Genomic DNA, 22,331 nt, shown 5'->3' on the forward strand with positions numbered 1-22,331 from the left:
ATAAATCATAAGGACGCACTTGATTTTGATAGACCCCTCCTTATGTAACAATATTAGTACACTACGAATAGTTAATATTAAAATAAAAGTGGTGCAGCAATGAAAGAAAATATCCTTGAGCTACGAGGTTGGGGTTACTGTTTAACAAAAGGAGTCAGACTCTGTAAACATGTAGGGAATCTTGGAGTTATACACTTTAACAAGCAGCTACTTTTCTGTCCCGAGGCTCAGACACAACACTCCAAAAGACCACACAAGTAAAGAGTTATTTCATTAATTAACCTGTTTTAAAACATAAATGTAACATTTGGCCCACTGTCTCCCTTCCAAAGAGCTAGGTTGGGTAACTAATTGTTGACATCCCCTAAGCTAGCTAGTTGAACATAGATACGTTAGCCAAAGCATCACTTCTTGTTAGACCAAATTTAGCCGTTTATTTAACTTTTTTTAAAATGGCGGACTTACCGTTCGTAGGAACTGATATTCTTCGTCGCCCTCTCTACTGTCAGTCATTTTCGGAACCAAACTAGCCACATTGGACAACACTGGCAATAATGATGGCACTGAAGCAGAAATTGGAGGACTGAAGAAGCAGGAGCAAGAAGGTGTTCAGTCGTCAATATGTGGGCGGAGTCTGCGGTTACGGACCTCCCATGACGCCATTTTTTTTAAACAACTGCCTTTTTGGCGGGAGGACTTTGAGTCAAGTAAAGAGATAATTACCGGTAAAATTGCTACATTTATGTCGAACCTCAGAACCTTCAAATCTTTCTCTCATTTTCCACGTTAGCTAACAGACTATTCAATTACCTGTAAATATCACTGACCATATAGTCTTTTCAGAGTACTTTTTTCTCTACCCTATAAGTATCTAAACATGTAGAATTAACTACCTAATAACTTCATAAGCTTTCTCTCAAGAGTAGTTGGAGGATTCCTTGTCAAGTCTTGCTGATTTGATGGAGTTTAACAATGCAAGATGCAAATCTCATGACTGAAACTTGGTAGGGGTAAAAATAGTCTTGGAAAGAAAACTTTTGAGTCCACTACCAAAAATGCTTTGTTGTATGGGGTGAAGGAAATACACCCTAAAAAGTATTCAGCAGAAGTTTAATATAGCATTTTTAAAGTGGTGCTGTTTCATATAAAATCCCTGCTTGCTTAAATCTTGCTTAGTAAAATAAATACACATCAAAATGTACCAAAAGTACCACAAGTAAAACCACTTTTTATGCTGGCCCATTTTGGAGTGACATCATTTGATGATGCACTGGCCTGCCATTGAAGCAGGTACAAGTTTAGCAAATTTCAACTACTTTTGTTTAGATTCATACGTAATAATAATAATAATACATCATCGTTTATTAGTTGATTTAGATTACATACCAGTAATCTGAATTGGTTATATGTGGATGATATGGAGTAGGCGACAACATAATATTAGCATCTGAAATGTGCATATAAAGTATAAAGTAACATAAGATAGAAACTATAGCACAAGTATCTCCAAATTGAACTAAATCTAAGTTGTTTAATGCTAGTCTTTGTATTCAAAGACCTTGCAATAACATCGACAGGTTGTTGACTTTGACAATACAGTTTTTGTTAAAATGAAGGAAATAGTTAAGCAATGATTTACCAGGTTTAAATTAATGTTTGAACAAGTCACAAACAGTTTATTGAATTAATCCATTACCCTCAAGTACAAAGTGTAACTCACTGAATTCAATGATAAAATATCCTGCAAATGTCTTCACGGTGACGGTACTGCCTGAGTAGCTTTATTTTCCTACCAAAAAACAAATCAAGGCAAAACTGAGAACATCTTTTGCACCTGAAGTTATCAGTGCTATCTAAGGCAATAATGTTCATTTCTTGCAGGAAAATAATCTTTTAAAGGGAATCGCTTGCATTTAAATAGAGTATTAAATTAATAGTGTGCCTCAGTGCTTTGTGCTCAGTTTGTGTGAAGTGGCCAATGATCCTCTTCACAGAAAACCCCTATAATTTAATAATTTCCACAGTGCTTTAGGATTATCGCATGGTTCACAAATTGCCAAAGGGTGTGAAATCAAGAACAAGACATGCTTGATTCAGCATTTACCATAAGAACGTTACATAAGGATTGTTTGAGCAGAAACCCTTTTGCATTTTGGGTCTCAAAATGTGTAAAAAACAGGAAAATTGGTAAATAACTGGAACCAATAGGTAAAAAGTCTTCAAAGGTTTACAACACAAAGATGGCTAAATATTGAGTTAGCATAAGTGATGCTATTTAATAATGCAAAAAGTACGTCTCCAGAAATGGTTGCGGAAAAATAGAACGTCAGCACAATGACTTTGGCAGCCAAGGCCAACTAGGGAAAATATAAATAAATGAATTTTGAAGTTTATACAGTGATTAAAGAAGTAAAGAAAAGATTCATCTTTATTTGATATATTTTTTTCCTATTAGTGTCTTTTGCAGTACGTTTCTTATGTCAGGGCACATGTTAGCATAATCTTTGTTGCTGCCTCAGAAAATGCTTCATCTTAAATTACATTACTCATGAATACTGCATATTTAGCCTTCTCTATTCTCTGCCTTTCAAACATGCAACACTAGTCAATATTTATGTTTGTTTTCATGTGGTTTTCCTCTGTTGGAGTACATTTTTTTGCTCTTTTAAAAATCTATTTCCACACTGTTTATTGTTGGACGGCAGTAGGTCTAAAATTGCTTTTGAGAATTCAAATTAAGCATCACAAGATGCCTTATCAGTCGGCTGTATTACCAAAACAAAGACTCTGGGAGGACATGTGAAAACTATACGTGATATTGCAAAGGAAACAGGACTTTCATGTCTTACTTCTTAAACTGATAAACTACAGCTACATTATGATCCTGATGTAATATTACCAAATTATTGTATTTTTGGGGAGGTAAATTTTTCTCCCTGCACATATACCATAACACACAAGATAAAATATACAAAGCATTGTTTCCCACAAGATAGTTTGAACATGGCAACTTCTGTTTGTTTGGGGGGCATCTTTAATCCAAAGGGATACAAGAAGAGTACCAAGATACATGACACGACTGTGCTCAGTCTTAATGAAGACAGTCTAATGAGTCACATAACTAATCAACAAAAACCTACTATGGTCACAAACACATTTCATTCAACATATTGGATCCGACTTTCTTATAGATTCCTTAAATTCATGAAGAGATGGAAGGCTGGGAGGGTCGGGGGTTTGTTAGATAAATGGTCAGTAGATGAAAGATTTTCTAGTCGGTTAAAGGTCGCTCTCTCCATAGAGGGCGGTGGAAAAGGCAGTGTAGTCCAGGGCCCCGGGTGGCGCTCCTTGGCCGGAGTAAGGCGGCATCCTCATGATGCAGTACTCTGCCTGTTCAGGGGGGAGTTCTCTCCTCAGCTCCTCCACCAGGATGTACGGCTGTGGTGGTGGTAAGAAAAATGTGCATTAGACAAGATGCCTGAAAGATTCAACCTTACACCCTACCCTTTTCCATTTTAAACTTATAAACAAAATTGTAAGTAGTAAACTAGCATGACGTAGCAAATACCTGGAAATAATAGCTGGAAAGGAAATGATCTATGTTAGCTAAGAATATCTGCACATATGCCAGTCGGCTAGCAAAAACACACATACCTTGTCAGTTGCCAGGATTCTGAAGGATGCCACAACCTGCTCTGCAGTGTCCGTATCAGCCGTCTCTCTGGTCATGAAGTCAATAAAAGACTGGAAAGAGACGTTTCCAGTACCATTGGGGTCCACAAGTATCATTATGCGGGCAAACTCCACCTCCCCCTGAGGAAAGCGCAGATGGAGAATGAGAAGACCTTTTATTGTAAAACATAGTTACACAGCAGCTGATAACAAGCCGCATCCATCCACTGAAATTTGAATTACCGTACCAAGTCGTAACCCATAGAGATGAGGCAGGCTCTGAAGTCATCAGTCTCCATGGCTCCGTTTTTCTTCTACAGTCAGAGGCCAAATTTCAGGTTCAGCGTACAGGAAATGAGGAGAGTGGAGTCAGGGGATATTACAGGAAGACTGAAGCATAACAGAGGCACAAGCTACGAGCATCTTTTACAGTCCAATGTGTTTGTGGATATAGTATTAAACCTGACAGCAATATTGTAAGACTGTGACTACATTGTAAGACTATATTGTATAACATACACAAGTGTCGTGCTCAAACTTTTCTAAATCTGACTGTCAAATTAAATGTTTTGAACTTGATTAAGAAAAAAAAACTCTGGAGGAATGCTTTGAACTTTAATCACCTAACATTTTGGCTTTTAAGATAAGACATCCTGAAGATACTGAAACATAACTGATGGTAAAAGAAGATTTTAGAACTTAGAGAACAGTTATACTTGCATGCACACACAACAACTGTGGACATGGTGGCTGTGCACACTTCACATAAATCATCTTATCTGGGATATAAGTTTGCAGCCATATTTATCTTTATATCTTCTGTCTCTTAGGAGTATTATTCATGTTGTTACCCTGACATAGTCTGTCTGTTAAGTTCCAACAGATGTAGCTGTGATATATCAAACACCATATTTGGTTTGTAGCTCTTTGTTATACTTTAAAACCACAAGAATAGCTGCATGGTATGAGGCATAAAATAAAGCTAAATATGGACTAACGCTCCACAGTGCAAAATCAGCTACTGTGTATAATGCATTATGTGTGGTAATCTGTGATGGCTAAAGGAGAACTGTTACATTCTCATCCACTCTCTCCACCAGGGATCACTGCAGGTTAAATATAGGGTTAGCTGCTGAACACTGCTCCCGGGTCTGATAAGAACATTTGGGTCATGGAGCCATCCTCTAGAAGGCTACTGTGACTGCCCTGCTCAGCTTTTAGCACTCAAAGATCAGAAGATCACTTGAATTGAAAAAACAAAACAGAAAAGGGCTCTGGTTATGTGAAATCAAGCTTTACCCGGTCAAAGTGGTTGAAAGAGGATCTGAATTCATTCATCTGCTGCTGGCTGATTCCTTTGGCATCCCGGGTCAGGATCTGGGTCTCAATCTCGTTGATGGTTCGGGCGATGGTTGTGAGGAGCAGCTCCCACCCGACACGGATGTGCTGTTGATGAGAGCAGAAATGTAAATGTATTGTATGTTTATTTATGTATGTAATGATTTGTAAATTCCAGTATCCATGCAGAGCTGCAATGAGTATCTCATGGAAGAGCTTGTGTATGTGTGTGATTGTACATGTCCATATATGGGTATAGTCTTGCCACTGCGCTGTACCTCCATGGTGTAGTTGGTGTGTTTGTTATCAAACACCAGGGACTCCTGGATTAGCTGGTGGTCTCCCTCCAGCTTGTCGATGTTGGGCTTGTAAGCGACGATGACGTGCTCGACTTGCTTCAGCTGGGTCATCTGGTCCTCCAGGGTGCCTCCTATCTCCAGGGAGCAGCGCCCGATTTCCTGTTGGGATAAAACAAGGTTGATTTAATTTTTGGATTCATTTAGATCAGACGATTTCCAGCATTGCTGGGGTACATTTACCTGTGTCTGAGAGTAACTTATGTCAGGGCATGTAGCATTATTGAAGGAAAAAAAAAAGTGTACAATAATAATAATACTAGCCTTATTCAATTATCCTGATTATCAGGAAAGCCAACATCACAGTACCTCCCTTATGTACAGTACATTTGAGTATAATTATCTTCCACTCTCAGTCTTTATTTGATTAGATGAGATAACTGTCATATTGCCTATGAGGCTTTGTATGTCTGACCTCCATCCTGGTCTGTATCCAGGGACCAATGAGATTAGCCTGAGCAGCAAACTGCCGTCTCAGCCTTTCGTGGGCGTGCTGACGAGCCATCTCCTCCTGGAGCGCTCCATCTCTCTGAGGAACCAGCTTCTTCACCTAGAAAACACACGAGCACACAGAAAGGGCATATGTGAAATAGCACCTCCTGAAGAGAGCCCTTTAAAGTAGAATTATGCTTGTATATTTTAAATATATGGTTAAGATCCCTAATGGGTCCTGCTCCCTTCAACCAAACGATAAAACATTAGAGCAGCTTCATCTTTGATTTATCTATGGAATACAGGTTTTGCACTCACTGTTCCTTTTTCATAATTAATGCTTTTATAAAGCCAGTCAGCCTCGCTCTGAGTAATTACTATAAGAGTCGATATATGAATGAGTATGATGTATGAGCTACCTTTTCCCACTTATTGAGGAGCTCTTCAATTGTGATGGTGCTGTAGGGGTTGGTAATGTTGGCCTTGATCCCGTAGCTCTGGGAAATCTTTTGCACCTCATTCTGGATTCCCAAGATGGCCTGTCTCTCCGCGTCCGCCTCAGGTAGAGTAGCTTTGAACTGCTCGTGAGCTGCGATTAGACTCTGGAAGAGGGAAAAGGGAAATCCTGACATGTTATTAAAATTTAAATTCTGTCAAGAGTTTCAATATTACGTGGTTTTCTTTTGCGGGCGTGACAGACCTACGAACATTACTCACTATTTAATATGAAACATCCATGAATCACAGGGAATATGTGAGCAGGTTAATCCTAACTGGGCTTTTTAACTGTGAAATGAAGCTAGAATCGCACATATAGTAAGCGAGAGTGCTGTGAGCGAGCCTACCTGGACCTCATCAGTAGTGTGCACTATGAACATGTCCTGCAGATCCTCCATGGCTCCTTCCATCCAGTTGTTGAAAGGAGCCGACCTCTTGGCAAACTCCAGGAACAGCTGATCAATGGTCTCCAGCAGCTTATCAGTCCGCTGAGAAGATTACACATATCTATTGTATATTTTTAAATCGCAAAAACTCTGTAACATCCAACCTTCCTTGAACCCATCATCGTCATTTCTCACAAATCCCAAATGAAAACACCCCCTCACCTGTTTTAATAGCTAATCCCAGGGTGCAAAACATTGGTATGGCCTTGTTAACCCCCCCAACCCTGGCTTGGTTGTTCCCGACAGAGTCCCTACGTCCCAGTAGGGGACAGCCGGGGGTGGAAGATAGACAGAACAGAGACCCCTGTCCCTGTCATTCAGACTTAATCCTTGGCCCTTTTCCCGGGCCCTCACACATTTGCAGGTCTGGAATGACCAGCATGGATCAGAGGAAGTGGCTGGCGGGCGTTCAGCCAGTTGCTTTCTGTACAGGACTCTTGCATCTATTTCTCCTTTATCCCCTTCACCCTCCCGTTTCACCATTCTATCTGGGTCAGGGATTTTAAAAGGGGAGCCAATTATCTCTCCTCATTAATCAGTTGTGTCTTCACTGTTCAGATGTCATTGACAGACAGGGGAATATGCTTACACTGACATTTTGATTAAGTTGGTCTTGGATGCAACTTTATTCTGTGTCTACTGCGGCCCACGTGGAACATTAGCGCACTCTTGTGGGGACTTAATCTAAAATAAGACAGGCAATGAATCCATCAAGTTCTTCACAAATCACTGGCTATGTTGAATACACACTATGAGAAATAACTGCGGTTCCTTTTCATCATTTAAATACTGTTCCATTTTTAATGTCCCTAATTGTTGTCTTCACCTCCAGTGATTCCCTCCTCTTCTGGGTCAGGGTTCCCAGCTTGTCCCACAAGTCACAGATGCTCTGGCAGCGTTGGTTCACAGCAGCCACGTCGTGATAATCCAGCTCACTGGGGGGGAAAAAAATGAGGCAATTACAGTGGTTTGTTTCAGTAGTGGAAAGGAGCTTTACAGTGTTCCCTGGGAATTCAGGTACCTTTTCAAAGAAGTAAAAAGCAGCTGCATAGCTTAGTGTGAAAAGCAACAGTGGAGGAAAAAGTCAGACACTGACTTTGTCTTTTAGAGGCCTTAAAATGACTGTTTGAGGCAAATTACATTTTTGTACAAGCAAATGCAAGTCTTTGTAAGCAATCCAGTTTTAGACTCACAATACCTCATTGATAAAATGAATTGACTCAACTCAAAGTTATAGGACCCAAATAGCAAATTGCTTAGCAGGTTAGGTGTTAGTGCAAAACTGTAATTAAGTCAAAAGGCTTAAAGGTGACATTTTAGCTATGCAATCCTTTTTCTATTAGTGTTTATATACATATATTTATAAATATTTTTCCTCTCCCTCCTGAAACGAAAGAGCCGTTTTGCCAAAGGTTAGACCTTAGCAACGATTGGCTGACAGTATTTGGAGTGACAGCGTAGCCCCTCATGTGGGATCGCACACATGGGGGAGCGGCCGCACCGCAACTCAAACATGGCTGCTCAAGGATCGGTTATTCGGCCTTCTGTGTACGAGCTAGAATTGCCGGGAGGTATCGGAATGGTAGGTTGAAATCTTGACAAGCTGGTGCGAGAAGGCAGCCTGAGGTGAATTGAGGTCGATTTCAGTGAGTGCAAGGTTCTACGTAGAAACCTGCAGCCGTTCTGAACGGCCCATTTCAGAGGCGACCTTTGTAAAAAGGCAATTCTGGTAAAACACGGAATTAATCAGTTTTCGCTGAACACCCAAAAATGTGAAACAGCCAGTCAAAGGAATGGCCACTTTAACAGTTTAAGTCTGGACACAGGACAGGCAACTTGTAGGTGCTGCCATGTCAGTACCTACAGGATGCAATTGTTTTTTCTCACAATGGCTACACCATTCGAGTTCCCAGTTAAGGCTTTTGAATATGTAAGACTTCTTGTCGCCATCTGCTCAGAGGGAGCAAACAGAATTTTAAAGTTTTCTAGGACCTGACATGTTTTTAAAAAGTACAAAAAGTAAAGAGCCAAGACTGGCCAGCCCACATAGAAGACATCACAATAACTTGTTATTCAGCGTTTTATTCAAATTTCAGAACTTGAACACAAACACATTCGAGTAAACTGCAGGGGCTGGAGCTGCCTTTACCCAGAGCTGCTCAAGTTAGTCCTGGTTAAAGTTTCCTGTAGTCCTGGGGCTTCTGCCAGGCCTCGTCATTGGGAACCTCCCTTGTCTGAGCGGGACTGATCGGCTGTTGAACCTCAGGGTAGTGGTACTTCTCATAATGGACTTCATCCCAGTAGTCTCTGCCAGCTTCATAGTCTGCCTGGGAATGAGTGTATGTGCCAGGAGGAATTTGACCGGTGAGGAAGAGGTAGAACTGGTCTGGCCTCACTGCTCCCAGGTCTGAAACTTGCTGCTCAGGGCTTTCTTCAATCGTAGAGGGAGCGGATGACTGCTCAGGAGCATAGGGAGGCGGTGGCATAAAACCTAGCTCTTCTGATTCCCTCTCTTCATTCCCATGTTCAGACACAGCTGCATATTGACTCAACTCACCACCCTGGTAGATAGGTCCTGGAAATGGAGGAGGAGGTGGCGGGGGAGGATAGCTCAGCTCCTCAGTTTCCTGTTCTGAGCTACCGTGCTCAAAGCTTCCTTCGTAGTTGTCACGCTCACCTGCCTGGAAATAAGGCGGAGGGGGAGGAAGGCCGGGCTGAGATACAGCGTAGGCAGATGAAGACTCTTGAACAGCATCCCAACCAGGAGCAGCATCCCATGAAGCCGCGTTGTACATGTCGGGAGTGGGGCTGTAGCTTGCTGGATGAGTTTCAGGACTAGAATAAGCTTCCGTGTCCGGCTCGTACAGGAATGAGACAGCAGGGTGATTCACACTGGAAGGCTGAGGAGGAGCACTTGAGCTGTAATGGAGGCCAGGAGGCACCTCTGTGTTGGAGAAACCCACATTGGGATCTTGCTGGCTCCAGCCTAGTCAGGAAAAGTAGTACATTTAGTAAGTTTTAAAGAATTAAGACTATATTCAGTGATTTCAGAGTACATTTAGAGTCTGATTGAAGTGATGAGTCTTACCGGTTTTAACAGGAAAGCAGTGGACATTCCAGCTTAACAGTGCAACGAGGAGCAACAGACTGTAAGAGAAAACAGCATGGTTAAAAAAATTAAATAAAAAACTTAAAAGGAGAAAATGAAAATAAACAGTAAAACATCACTCACCTTGAAGGAAACCAAGTAGCCATTTTGCTTGTCAGCTGAAACGATACCTTCCTCTCTCAGAGCACTGGTTATAAGTGAAACTGGAAAAACTCTGTAGCCAATCACAAGCTGAGAAGGTAACGATGGGCAGGTGTTCATCATTGACACAGGTGTTCATCGTTGACTGCTGATTAAACAGCCTGCAAACCACACTCCACCCTTCTCTTAAGATGCACTGTGGTGTAGTGCACTGAACGCCTGGCCCACACTAAAAGATTTTTCAACTCTTATCAGATGTGGAAAATGTGAGAGACCCCACACATGACGATATATACTCATAGATTTAACAGTTTTGCTCCTTTAGTGTGTGGAGAGCAACGATTACGCCAAAACAGCACAGCACACACTAACAGATTGCATTCAGAGTCCCGACTCTCACAACTGGAAATCTCACTAAATCTCTTGCGGTCAAACGAGACTTCAGAGTAAACAAACACAGCGGACGACGGGCAGGAAGAATTGATAGTTTTAGACTTTTTACAGAAAATTCTGGAAGAAAAACAAACAAACTATGGATGAAGAGGTTGAGACGGCGTGAATGTAGGCTGTGCATGTTACTTTATGCTTCGCGTTTGCTTTTGTTGCCATGGCTGCGGTTGTGCTTCCTTCTTCAGTCAGCTTGTTTCCCCACTGGCTATCGTTTCGTTCCACGTGGCGATCAACAGACTGCGTGCTCGGCTGTCATCAGGGTTCCCCCCACACAACAGGTCAAATCAGATCGATTTGAAATCGGAGCGGCCCCAACGGGGGAAGTAAAATCACTCTTAGCATCCCTCACACCACAGGAACGATTGTCGGAAGGGGGGAATCGGGCCCAAAATCACCCTGATTATCTTGTAGTGTGTACCCCGCTTAACAGAGAATTAGAAGGTTACATTTTCCTGTAAGTGGTTCAAAATAATCTTACATGTGAATCACCATTTAGCGACCTCAAATGAAACTATTTTGTTTATCTATTTCTTTTTTTTTCCTTTCTTTTTAGGGTTGCTTGTCATCCGAAATCTATCCAGGCAATCAGCCCAGCAGGTTAAACAGAGTCTAAATCCAAAATTCTATTAATATAATATTTACAAGCCAGAAACATAAAACAAGATTGCATTTGTTGATTTTATGACTCCCCCCCTCTCTTCCTCCCCTCTGTGATTGTGTTTGGCAGGAGTACAAACACACGCCCGGGCCCTCCACGACACATGACAGCAAACGTCTGCTAAAGGGAGTGCGTACTTTAGTTCCTGTGCGATGGCTGCAATCTGCTCCACTCTGTCCTGGTGGGCCGCCAAGTCGCTCTCGAAGGCCTCGTGTTTTCGAAGCAGTGCTTTTATTTCTGTCAGGGTGGCTGTTTCATAGTCCTTCTGGGAGAGGATCTGTTCTTTACCTGAATGTCACACATGTGCAAAGAGAGCGGGAAGGGTGAGGTCAGACAGAGGAGCAGCCAGATGATAGGAAGATTAGAGTGAAAGAAAAGGCCTTATTTGGTCTTTGGAGAGGAAGAAAATGACCTGTTGCAGCCCCCTACAGGCTGATTGCATTAGGCAATCATATCTTATTAGGAACAAATCTAAACAAACCCATGGTTAAAGGAAATACTTAAAACTAAAAAGCAGGAACACAGATGCTTAAAGATAAACAGTTAGCAAGAAGCCAAGATGGAAAGATATAAACATGGAGAAATATTGACATACTGTCGCTGAGGGAGACTTAAAAAGACCAAGTAAAACTGACCGCTGGCCCAGTTCTCATGATTGGTGGCTTTCTGGCGGAACTTCTCAGCCAGGTGGTCCAGCCGCTCCAACCTCCGGATCTCAGTGAGGAGCCACTCCTCGTAGCCTTTCTCTGCCTGCTCCAGGCCCTGCCATGCACTGGCTATGTCCTGTAAACACAACGACAAATTAGAGTTTAATCCTACTCAGTTAGTCTAAATCTAAATCTAAAGCGTTGAACTAAACACTGCAGAAGAACAAATCTGAACATGTGACTTACAGATACCATCTTCCCCTCAGAGGGCATGAAGGCAGGCCGATTGCTGATGCGCAACTTGGTCTGCAAGGTGTTGAAGTTAATTTCCAGCTGGCACTTCTCCTGCACCTTCGGGGGCTTGTGCTGGCGTCTGTAGTCCCTGAAGTCCTCCAGCTTCCGCTGCATCTCCGCCATGGTCTTCTCTGGGGTCCGGTTCTCCAGCCAGGGAGTGGTGCGGCGGATCCACTCCAGCAGCTGGGAAACACAAGGACAACATGGTAGAAAAAGGAAAGGCAAGAATGTTCCATGTTAAGAAAGCAGTGTGTCAGGAAGAGTGTGATGAATTATTCATTTTTTGAGCAGATGGGCCTCAGCTCGTCGCAGCAATGGGGTACATGAGTGGGTGAAAGAAGGGGTCTGTACTTCTACTTTGAACTACTTTCATCACGCAATAGGCAGCGGAGAAAGTGAAGTGTTACTTGTACTGTACAAACAATTATTCACAAAGGTCCTTAAGTTTTGCAAAATGGACACATCAAAGGTTTTATTACATAAAGTTTCATCATTATACAAGAAGATATGCATATATATATATATATAATAAAATCCAAATGCTTTACCTCACTGGCCAGTCTCTCATACTCCTCCATCATTTTCTCATTCTCCTGGTTAACACCGAGCACCTTACAGATCCTGTTGGCAGCCGTCTCTGCCTGAGGGCACGACAATAATGTAAATACATAAGCACAGTATGCCATGCACTCATTGATCCTGATAATATCTATCCATCCATCCATCCATTATCGATAACGCTTATCCTGTTAGGGCCGCGGGGGCTGGAGCCTATCCCAGCTGTCATTTGGGCGAAGGGCAGGGTACACCAGTCAATCACAGGGCTGACACATAGAGACAGACAACCTTTCGCACTCACACCCACACCCACACCTACGGGCAATTTAGAGTCGCCAATGAACCTACAAGCATGTCTTTGGACTGTGGGAGGAAGCCGGAGACCCCGGAGGGAACCCGTGCAGCCCCCTGCTAATATCTATTAAAACATCATTCTTCTCATTTATTTGTAGCACAAAATGTCAAAATCAAACTGATATTTATGCACCTGACTCTGGGCTTAAAGTGATAATCTTGAAGATTTTCATGTAAATAAATGTCTGTTAAGTCCCAAACTATCACCAAATGGGGTAACACAATGGTGATTGAGCCTATGGCCCGCTGATGAAAGCCTTGCAGTATTAAGGACTCGGTGTCTGTGACATTCGGGGAAAAAATCACAAGCAGCGCCCAGTTAGTGACGCGTTTTCCATCAGCCAGCAGTGGTTGGTCTGTCACTGAGGGTAGGCGGAGCTAAGCGGCTGTTTTTCTGGTCTCTGCAAGTGTTGCGAGTAAACAGTAATCTACTATGGCTGAACAAACAAAGAAAAGATCGATGACTACAGATACAACTTCAACAATAAGAGAAAATCTAAAAAAAAAGAAACAAATTTGACGCTCAGATGAAGGCAAACAGTCTAAAGAGAAAAGCGAGCATCAGCGAGGACAATCAAGAGTTACAACTGGAGCCAACCGCGTGCACCCCCGCAATTACCGCTTATCGCCATAAGGTGCCGCTAAAGAGAACGAAACAGAGATCTTAAAGATTATCACAAGCACACATGTATATCGGAGATAACTACATAATCTAAAATAGAAATTAGCAAGGGAAAAGGTTCAACCAGGATACCTGCTCAGCTCCAGCAAAAGCATGATAAAAGCAGGACACATAGGTCATGATAGCTCTCTCGTCGGGCTTGGGGGTGTTGATGATATCTATAGCATTGAGAAGGGGAAAGGTCAAGGTCAAAGAAAGACAGAAAAAAACAGATAAAATTTAAAAAGTTGGTAATTACTTTGGAGGTCGGAAGGAGACAGAAGCTGTGCATTCATTTAAAGTGTACTTCAAGTGTAATTTTCAAACTGAAATAGAGGAAATATCCTCCGACACACAGTACATATACGTATCTTAAATCCATATTTCATAGAGCAGTTTATGAGAAAGTTGAAATCTATTCCCCAAAACATTACCTTCTGCATCCAGCATTTTGGGAATGTCCAGGTGTTTCTCGGCTATGTCGAAAGCCAGGTTCAGGTTCCCCAGAGGATCATCCTAAATACAGAAACACAATTCTACATCAGTGGACAGCAATGCTGGACTTAAAATGCCACCGCGCTGACCTCTGTGCTATGGTGGACACATCATACTCCCTGATCACCAACTATAAAGCACTCGCTCTGAATTTATATATTGAGAGAGCTGCTGCACAAAAACCTGGATCAGACTTTATACCAGGTTGGATGTTCATTAGGATATATAGTCGGCTTTATGGTTATTTTAGTCCCATGAGAGCTGTCTCAATGGTAAAATCATTTGTTGAAATGTTCTCATATCATGAATGACTTTTTGTACATACTGGGCTTTTATCTGACTACTACTACAAATTAAGTTATTAGGACAATTAATTGATCTTTTAGTCATGTGACCTGTCAAAGTGAGTTAAAAAACTATAATTTAATGATAAAATGTTAAACAAATACATATATATTTCTTCAAATGACAGATTAAATCAAAGACAAAGCTTCTCTGACGGGACAAACCAAGTGTTCTAACAGAGTGAGAATGGCGTATTAAGCTAACAGCTGACAGTGAAGCCTTCCCTGCTAATGGGACGGTCAGTGAGGTGAGTGAGGACAGTGGGGTAAAGGGATCATGCTATCATGCTGCTGCTGCTATTGTCCCTATCTCTGTACCACTGTTCCATAATGGTAAAGGGGGGTGGCGACCGGCACACTACATGACAGGGCCAGCTGCTCACAGATCCAGTGCAGGACCGAGACAAGGATGAATAGGGTGGTAAATTGATGACGGGATGGAGGGATGGATGGATATAAGGATACCCCAAGGCCTGTTTGTGTGTTTGTGTGTGTGTGTGCACCCTCTGATCAGGGCCGTCTCAGCAAGCTGAAACACATATAGCTTAACGAAAGCGCTCACCTGGAGCCAGACTCAACAGCTGCCTGGCTCACAGTGAATCTGTCTCCTGGCAGCATGAGCAGCACTGAAAAGTCGAGGTGTGACTGGATGTGTGAATATGTGTGTCAAGTAGATTGAAAGAGTGAGAAAAAACAGTTTAGAGGAATAAATTACGGGTCTGTCGGGTCACCTTTCTTATGATTATGAAATTCAACACCACCCTTGCACTGACATTAACTTTGATAAATATCACAGTAACCATTTCACAGACCTCTTCCTGACTTTTATGAGTGTGGCAGCCTCTAACTGGGGAACACTACGTGACAATAGAAGCAGCAAAGCTAAGCCTGAGCTCTGCAGGGACTAGGCTCATATTTCTGTGACTATTCAGGGTCAACTCCGAGTCAGGACGGGGGAGTCGTGTGCTGAGAAGTGACAGCCTCTGTTTCCAAAACAAATGAAAACGTCACTCTTCGTAAGCAGTCTCAAATCAGGCCACAGCAAGCCTTCGCCTTCGACCGGCCAAGGCGGCACCTTCTCCCAGGAAGGAGGAACGAGTTGCCTTACAAACACAGGCGGGCTGTCAGCTGCGCTCTGCGGCGCTGCATATAATAAGCATCACGGCTCACTGAGGCCCTCACCTGTTTATACGAAAAACTGACAATCCTGGCCAACCATTAAAGCCACAATATTCAAATGAGCTGTGGATTTGTTTGCCCTCAAAAAGCAAGAAGTAAGCACACCGATATGCTAATGAGAGAATTCAAACTTGGTTATGATTTGTCAGAGTTTAAAGGTAAACATGCCTTGGTTTGCATATTTATCAGCTCAGGCTTGTGTCAATAGAGGAGAAGCCACTGTCAAATCCAATGCAGTATTGAGCACAGAGGGTTGTGCCAAAATATTAAACAGACTTAAAAATTGAAGCAGCACAATTTTTAATGCTACTTATGCGGAGACTGTGAGCCACGTAAACGGCTTTAGATTAAAGTAGCATTATATCCAGTAGTCAAATTACACACTGTTTATCTACACCAAACTGTAAACAACATGGAGCTTGCCCTTTAAATGCCACTTCCTTGTACTCCAAATATTACTCCTGTCATAGACTCATTTCCAACATATCATCAAAAGTAGACCATAGACCATAGTGCCATTATTCTGAGTCCAGTGTGTATTTGTTTTCATCAGTTCACACCGTGATAGAAGTGTTAATTTTGAGGAAGTCACTCTGTTAGTGTTGGGGGCTGAAACACGGCATCCTGGTTACAAGTGAAACCACACGACACCTTGTTGAGTTTAGAGTAGTCGAGGAGGTCGGGTCTGTGTCTATGAATCAGGGCGCAGAAGGCCAGGCCATCCTTCCAGCTTCACCAGAGATGAGCAGAGAGAACCAACATGTCAGTTCAAAGAGGAAACATGCAAACCAGTCTGAGAGATGAAGTCTGGAGCCTAGATCATTTTGATTGTTTAAAGCCAGTCTCAGAAAGTATTTAGTATTTCTATACAGATGAAGGTATTCATTGTACAAACTCCACATGACTTTGGCAGTGAAGACTAGCTTTTGATCACATAAACAGCCGCTACAACCAAACAATTTAAGACTCAATGATCAGTATTACTGAGCAGTTACCTGACATGGAAGTTTTGGACATTGACATTCCTGTAGGGGGCGGTCTTTCTCTGACACCACAGAAGAAGACCCTCCTTGGCAGATGTTTCTGAGGATAAATGAACTGGTTACTATTTTTGTGCAGGTCACTAATTCACATTTTATGTCATTGCATGTTCTTCTTTCCTTGTCTACATTCAGAGGACACAGTGTCTATCGAATAATAATCCTGATTTGTATTGTTGGGATTTTATCGTCTCACCTTCCACAGAAATGTCCTGGATGGCGAAGCGGAGGATGATGGTCCAGATCATTCCAAGGGTCATCTTTACATTACCGTCCACAATCTCTGAAAGGCAAACGAACTGTTATCACTTCAGTTAACAATAAAATCTGATCGTCACTCATATTTGTAAGTTCACTTGATATATACACAAAGGCTTGGGTTACCTTCAGCTCCAATAGAGACCAGTTTCACTCCTTTGCTTGTGATGAAGTCCAACGCTTTGTTGACGTTGGCAATCTTATGAAACCGCATCTTCCCTCTGTCTGGCTTGGGTAACCTTTCTCCTACAGACAGAACAATATGTGACACAGTCGGGTATTTATATTGCCTTATGCGTCAATTAACAAAAATTGTTTTAACAGATACAATTATGTCACAATTCAAGCAAAAGAAACCACAAAATCAAGGAACCAAGGAACTAAAACATATATCTTCCGTAAGTGATCATACCTGAGATAACTTCCAGAAGCAGCATGAGTTTCAGCCCATTCCTGAAGTCCTCCTCAATATTTTCAATTTGAGTACCAGCTTTCCTCAGGTGGGAGTTACACCAGGCTGTGAAGGTCTGACAGGAAAGGGAGACGCAGGTCATTATCCATGGGATTTTTATGTCATCATACAAGTGGATATAGTATCATGTGATGAACATTTCAGGGTTTTTTTGCAATTCCTGTTGAGCTTTGCTTATGCTCCACGAATAAATTGGATTAGATTAGATGAAGGAAATACCACTAAATTTTAAGTTGATGCTTGTTGAATGTGTTGCAGAAAAATGTGAGCACTGACAAGAACACTTGACATGATTGACCGTCATCATGTTAGCCATATACCTTTGATTTGTACATCTTTTATTGTTGGCTATTATCAATACAGTTTGTCATAGCATAGCATATAAGCTAGGCCTATCTCTTGGAGCTAATTTGGTGAGATAGCCAACTAATATTTTTCTAATCAAAGCCCCCAGGAAGTATACCAGACATCTAAGACAATTTGACATAGCAGCCAAACTGTTTAATAATAACTAGCAGGCAGTTTTCTCATCTACTTACAGTTTGTAAATCAGCTGAGAATTTCTATTGAGGTATATTAACTTTCAAGTAAGAACACAATCATGAAATTAAAAAGTTAAAAAAATCACAAACAGGCATTGTAACTTGGCATAATGCATCTGAGGGGCATTAAGGAAACGCTAATATGTTTGCTCAATGGGCCCCATGATGCTAGGCTACCTGGAAGATCTGGGCAATTTACTCAAACTCTAATGGATTCATGAGACAGTTAGCAGCTTTAATAGAAATGAACAAGGCCCCGCATTCAATGCTGTATCCAGTTCTCCTAAAACATTTATGACCCAAACCAATAGTATTTGTTAGCGATAACGTTGGTAAGCTAGCAAGCTAAGGTTTGCCGGCTAGCTAAAACATTGCTGCGCTTTATGGTTGTGGTATTGGTTTCTTTATAATGTGAGTAAAAAGTTATAATTAGGTGACAATCCAGCAAATTACCACTCACATCAGACCTGGGAGTCTTGATAAATTAGTTGTTATTGTCCACTCTAGACAGTATTTTGCGAAGTTAACTAGCTAGCAATTTGTACTTCTGTTCACTTCTGGTGTTGGTTCTCTTGATGTTAGCTATTTAGGACAGGCACCTCGAGGCACCTGAGAATGTGCATTAATATTACATCCTTTGGATTTTCCTGGCAAAACCCTGACACGTCCTTCACATTGAACTCAGTCATCAGGCAGTTATGGCTAACACAGGTCACTGACAGTGAGGTCCCATTTTCAAGTCACATTACAATCTGTTCACACATTGGCAAAACAAAGTGATTTATGCATGTTTATTGCTTTCCATCATGTTTATAACTTCACTTATAATCTTTTTTTTACATTGTATGGATTACACTCTATAAACATGATATTCTTCTCTGTGTAAGATCTAAACAAACTTAGGCAGCTAACAGCTTAACAAGTCTTTACTACAAGACTATATTCCCAAATCGATGTTAACCTCTTGGACCACGGCAACATTTTCAGATTAACCTTCAGTGACCCCTCAGTGTCACGTTTCAACTTTTCCCTCCTGTACATCCAAAGTTAACAACCATCAGAACGAACATACTCCATGTGGGGCACTGAAATACTGTAAATCAAGTTAAGACAGGATCATTGTCTTTCTCCTCCTATTTTTATAAAGTCTCTCAATAGCCAGCAGGAGAGTTCACGGGCGCTCAGCACTGTACAGATGAAAGCTGCGAGCCGACCACAGAGCACATTCCGACCGATATAAGGTGTTAAATTTAGACCGCTCTGCTGTGCCTCACGATAAGAGGCCGGGAGGAAAAACGTCAAAACGTCTCGCCGTGTCAACATGGGCGGAAATGTCACGTGGATGCATAGCAAGTTTTCCCCTCACGTCACTCTCTGTCACTACTTTGCCACTTATGATGTGATTGGTTACAGCTGCAAGGCGACAGCTTTATCACAGTGCATGTATGCTGCTCTTCCAGGTCACACTTGTTACTAAGCTGAGGTATGAAGACAGGCAGGAATGGATACAGGATGGGAACATAGTCAGAAATTCAAATCATTTGAAGGATATACCTCGAGGATGAATGAGTGGGTCTGTCAAAGTGTCTAAATGTTAACACCTGCCACCGTAAAGAATATCTAAATGCACTAAAATCATCAACTGGAGATATGATTCAATGTTTATTGGTGCTTAAATCAATCAGATTAAACAATGGTCTATAATGTATAATCTTTTTTTCTGCTCTTTTACTCTCATTTAGGACAGAATGGAAACAAAAGCTGGCTTTCATTTTGTATTTTCCACTTCTGGTTTCACATCACTTTGCTTTTTTTGTTGCTTTATCTGGCCATTTTTAAGATAAAGATAATAAACAGAAACTAAATATTACAGTCTTTGGAACAAAGACCATCACATTCCTCTCTAATCGAATCCTAAGGGTGAATGTGACATTGCACCGCTGCCCTCCTTGTTAAAAAATGTGGCCTGTTAGTCCTCCAAATTGGACTCAGACACAGTCGAAGAACCCTGCTGCTCACTTTCCAAGCCCCGCCACCTCCCTCTCCGGCACTACACCAGTGACGATTAAAGCTAAAAATATTTATGAATCACATCCAGAGAGGACCAACCCTCTCACTGCACTGGACGAAGCCTTTGGAGCCTCGCTAGGTCAGAGGTTGGCAGGCTGTGTCCAGGAGGGTGGAAAATAAACCAAATGCCTGCGACTGAGCCTTTTGAATGGATCATATTGTTTTTGCCTTATTCTTTTATTCTATTTAATTTACACTTTATTATTCATTTCATATATATAGTATAGTATATAGTAGTCGTTCTGAGAGCTTTCTCAGTGTCCTTAGTCCAAGTCAGATAATAGATTCACAATGTCCACAAAAGCAACTTAATGTGACCACATTTGGGTCTAACAAAAGCCTTGTGGCAACACGAATGCTCCCTGTGAATGTCCAGCAGGGGTCTATGGTATAAAACAAGCTGGCTGTTAGAGGAACACTCTACCAGTGTTATTGTATATACCCATCATTTATCAGTTCTGACCATTTTGAACAGCTGCATACAGAGCTGTATACTCTTCAATAAGCACTAGTCAACTCCAAATCATAACCAGTAAAACAGGGAAACACTGGAAACATAGCTGTATATATGGACTGGGAACACGACTGTGGTGTTGCTGCCTTGTGTTACCAAAAATACACAGTTCCGTCATCCCTGTGGGGGCCACAGGAGGTTATAGGCATTGGGTTGATGGTCTACAGTTGTGCAAAGAGCTGCAGTTTAAGGCCCAGGCCAACTCTTAAAGCCCTAAAACCAACTGACAGTGTGGGAGGCCGAGGCTATATTGAGTAGAGCTGGTGCTGGTACAATATTTCTGCATGGTTTCTATAAACAAAAGAATTCCGCACCAAGGACACTGGATTAACCCTACTATAATGCCTTTTGGTCCTGAGGTTAAAATTAGATGTAGCGCCCATTCTAATCCCAAGAGCGTCATCATGTGTTAGAAGCATCTGTTGACAGCTCGCATTCCGCGCGTATCAGTCGAGAGGCAGCAGTCTGGAGAGCCGCTGGAAGGCAGGGCTATTGTTAGCTGGTACCCACCGCATCCGTCCGTCAAGCCTTCCACCCCGGTCAAGCAAGCAACACGTTAAAAGCTGCCGGCCGGAAGTTAAATGACGTGGTCCTCCAAAATAAAACTTTGTATGATTCTATATCTGTGATGTGAAATTTTCGACTGGTGTTTAAAACAAAAAGATACCGTTTATTCCTCCAGTTGGCCCTACAATTTTATCTTCAACGGACTCTTCACTTAAATATTTTCAGATTCTCCTCAATTCAATATCAGAGAGATATAAGCAAATTGTAACTGTAACTTAAAATGATGTAAGGAATATTGGCTTAAGTTGAATGCGTTACTTTTATACCGTAGTTATCTTTAGTTGGTACCAAGGAGTTTCCTCACACGTGACAGTAAAACAGTTGATAACGGTTGTCGATTGTTAACGATTATTAACGACGACCAAACATATGATTTCTCTGTAAATACACACACAACGAGAATTCTAAAAGAGAAATTACGCTATTATCGTAACCTGGAGTCTATATCAAATTTCACACGATTTAAAAATCTTTTAGCAGTATTATTATTCTTTTTTTTACATTCGTGACGTTTAAACGCCAGTTGATTCTGTAAACGTTAGGTACAGCATCAACTTTTATTTTGAAACTATTAACCGGATGTTCTCCTCTGTATTATGATAAGCTTGATATTTGTTCATTCAAAGCTGTTCTGAAAGTTAGATACTGTAGACAATTGGCTTCAAAGTACCAACAACAGTACTCTCCCGGTCAATAACTAATTTAATTTCATGAACTTCTGTCTGATGTAATTCTGAGTAACTTAGTAACACAGTTTTGCCCTTTGCACCCATAACTCAATGCGTAAATGTATTCCCAGGATTGAATTTAGTTTCCTAACAAAGCGGTTTGTTCTTTGACTTACTTTCCTCTGCTGTTGTTCCCAGGCAGGGTCCAGTAGCATGTCCCTGTCCCACTCATCCTCCTGCATCATGTACACCTCCTCGTAGCCGTTATCATAGTGCACCGTGGTCTCCACCTGGGTCATCATCATGATTAAGCCGTCACTTTCTTTTCCTCCAAATACTCGACTGTGTGTTGCCCTTGAGGACGGAAAGCTAGTTTCACTGTACAGCTGAGGACGGGATAGTTTCCTGACTTTCTGTTCTCCGTGCTGCTTCTTCTGTTCTTGCTCACTCCGTCACGCTTGCCCTTGTCCTCCCGACCTGACAGACGTCTGGCCCCGGTTGCCACAGATGAACAAGCGGCGGTATCATTAGTACTGCAGAGTCACGTGATGCCTACATACCTTCCCCC

General features: G+C 41.8%; 2 protein-coding genes across 2 annotated transcripts in view; both read right to left on the reverse strand.

Moving 5' to 3' along the window:
* ryr2b (ryanodine receptor 2b (cardiac)) overlaps positions 1-513 on the reverse strand; it is a 75,557-nt gene extending 75,044 nt beyond the window's left edge. Inside the window, exon 1 of the mRNA XM_069659052.1 lies at positions 466-513. Within this exon, the coding sequence (XP_069515153.1) occupies positions 466-513 (48 nt within the window). The remainder of the gene's footprint in view (positions 1-465) is intronic.
* Positions 514-3,011: 2,498 nt separating this feature from the next.
* Positions 3,012-22,250, reverse strand: actn2b (actinin, alpha 2b). Its single transcript, XM_069658133.1, has 21 exons — positions 21,940-22,250; positions 17,343-17,457; positions 17,057-17,176; positions 16,869-16,955; positions 16,628-16,715; positions 16,284-16,362; positions 14,049-14,130; positions 13,708-13,793; positions 12,590-12,682; positions 11,994-12,224; positions 11,736-11,883; positions 11,238-11,388; positions 7,569-7,677; positions 6,644-6,784; positions 6,218-6,400; positions 5,782-5,916; positions 5,289-5,468; positions 4,972-5,118; positions 3,921-3,986; positions 3,655-3,813; positions 3,012-3,438 (listed from the first exon to the last, which is right to left on the reverse strand). Exons 1-21 carry the CDS (start codon positions 22,066-22,068, stop codon positions 3,280-3,282), a joined length of 2,688 nt encoding a protein of 895 aa, XP_069514234.1. The 5' UTR covers positions 22,069-22,250; the 3' UTR covers positions 3,012-3,279.
* Positions 22,251-22,331: the final 81 nt, after the last annotated feature.

Source organism: Semicossyphus pulcher, unplaced genomic scaffold, assembly GCF_022749685.1.
Source record: "Semicossyphus pulcher isolate SPU_LCO1_2020_fin unplaced genomic scaffold, fSemPul1.0.p SCAF_12, whole genome shotgun sequence".
NCBI lineage: Eukaryota > Metazoa > Chordata > Actinopteri > Labriformes > Labridae > Semicossyphus > Semicossyphus pulcher.

Bases quoted from the DNA above. Each gene is read 5' to 3' on its own strand.
- actn2b (XM_069658133.1), bottom strand. From the start codon at position 22,068: ATGATGATGACCCAGGTGGAGACCACGGTGCACTATGATAACGGCTAC. The intron at 16,956-17,056 runs GTAACCCAAGCC...TTTGCCTTTCAG, and splicing joins GGTCTCTATTGGAGCTGAAG to AGATTGTGGACGGTAATGTA. The intron at 6,401-6,643 runs GTAGGCTCGCTC...TCCCTCTTCCAG, and splicing joins ACACTACTGATGAGGTCCAG to AGTCTAATCGCAGCTCACGA.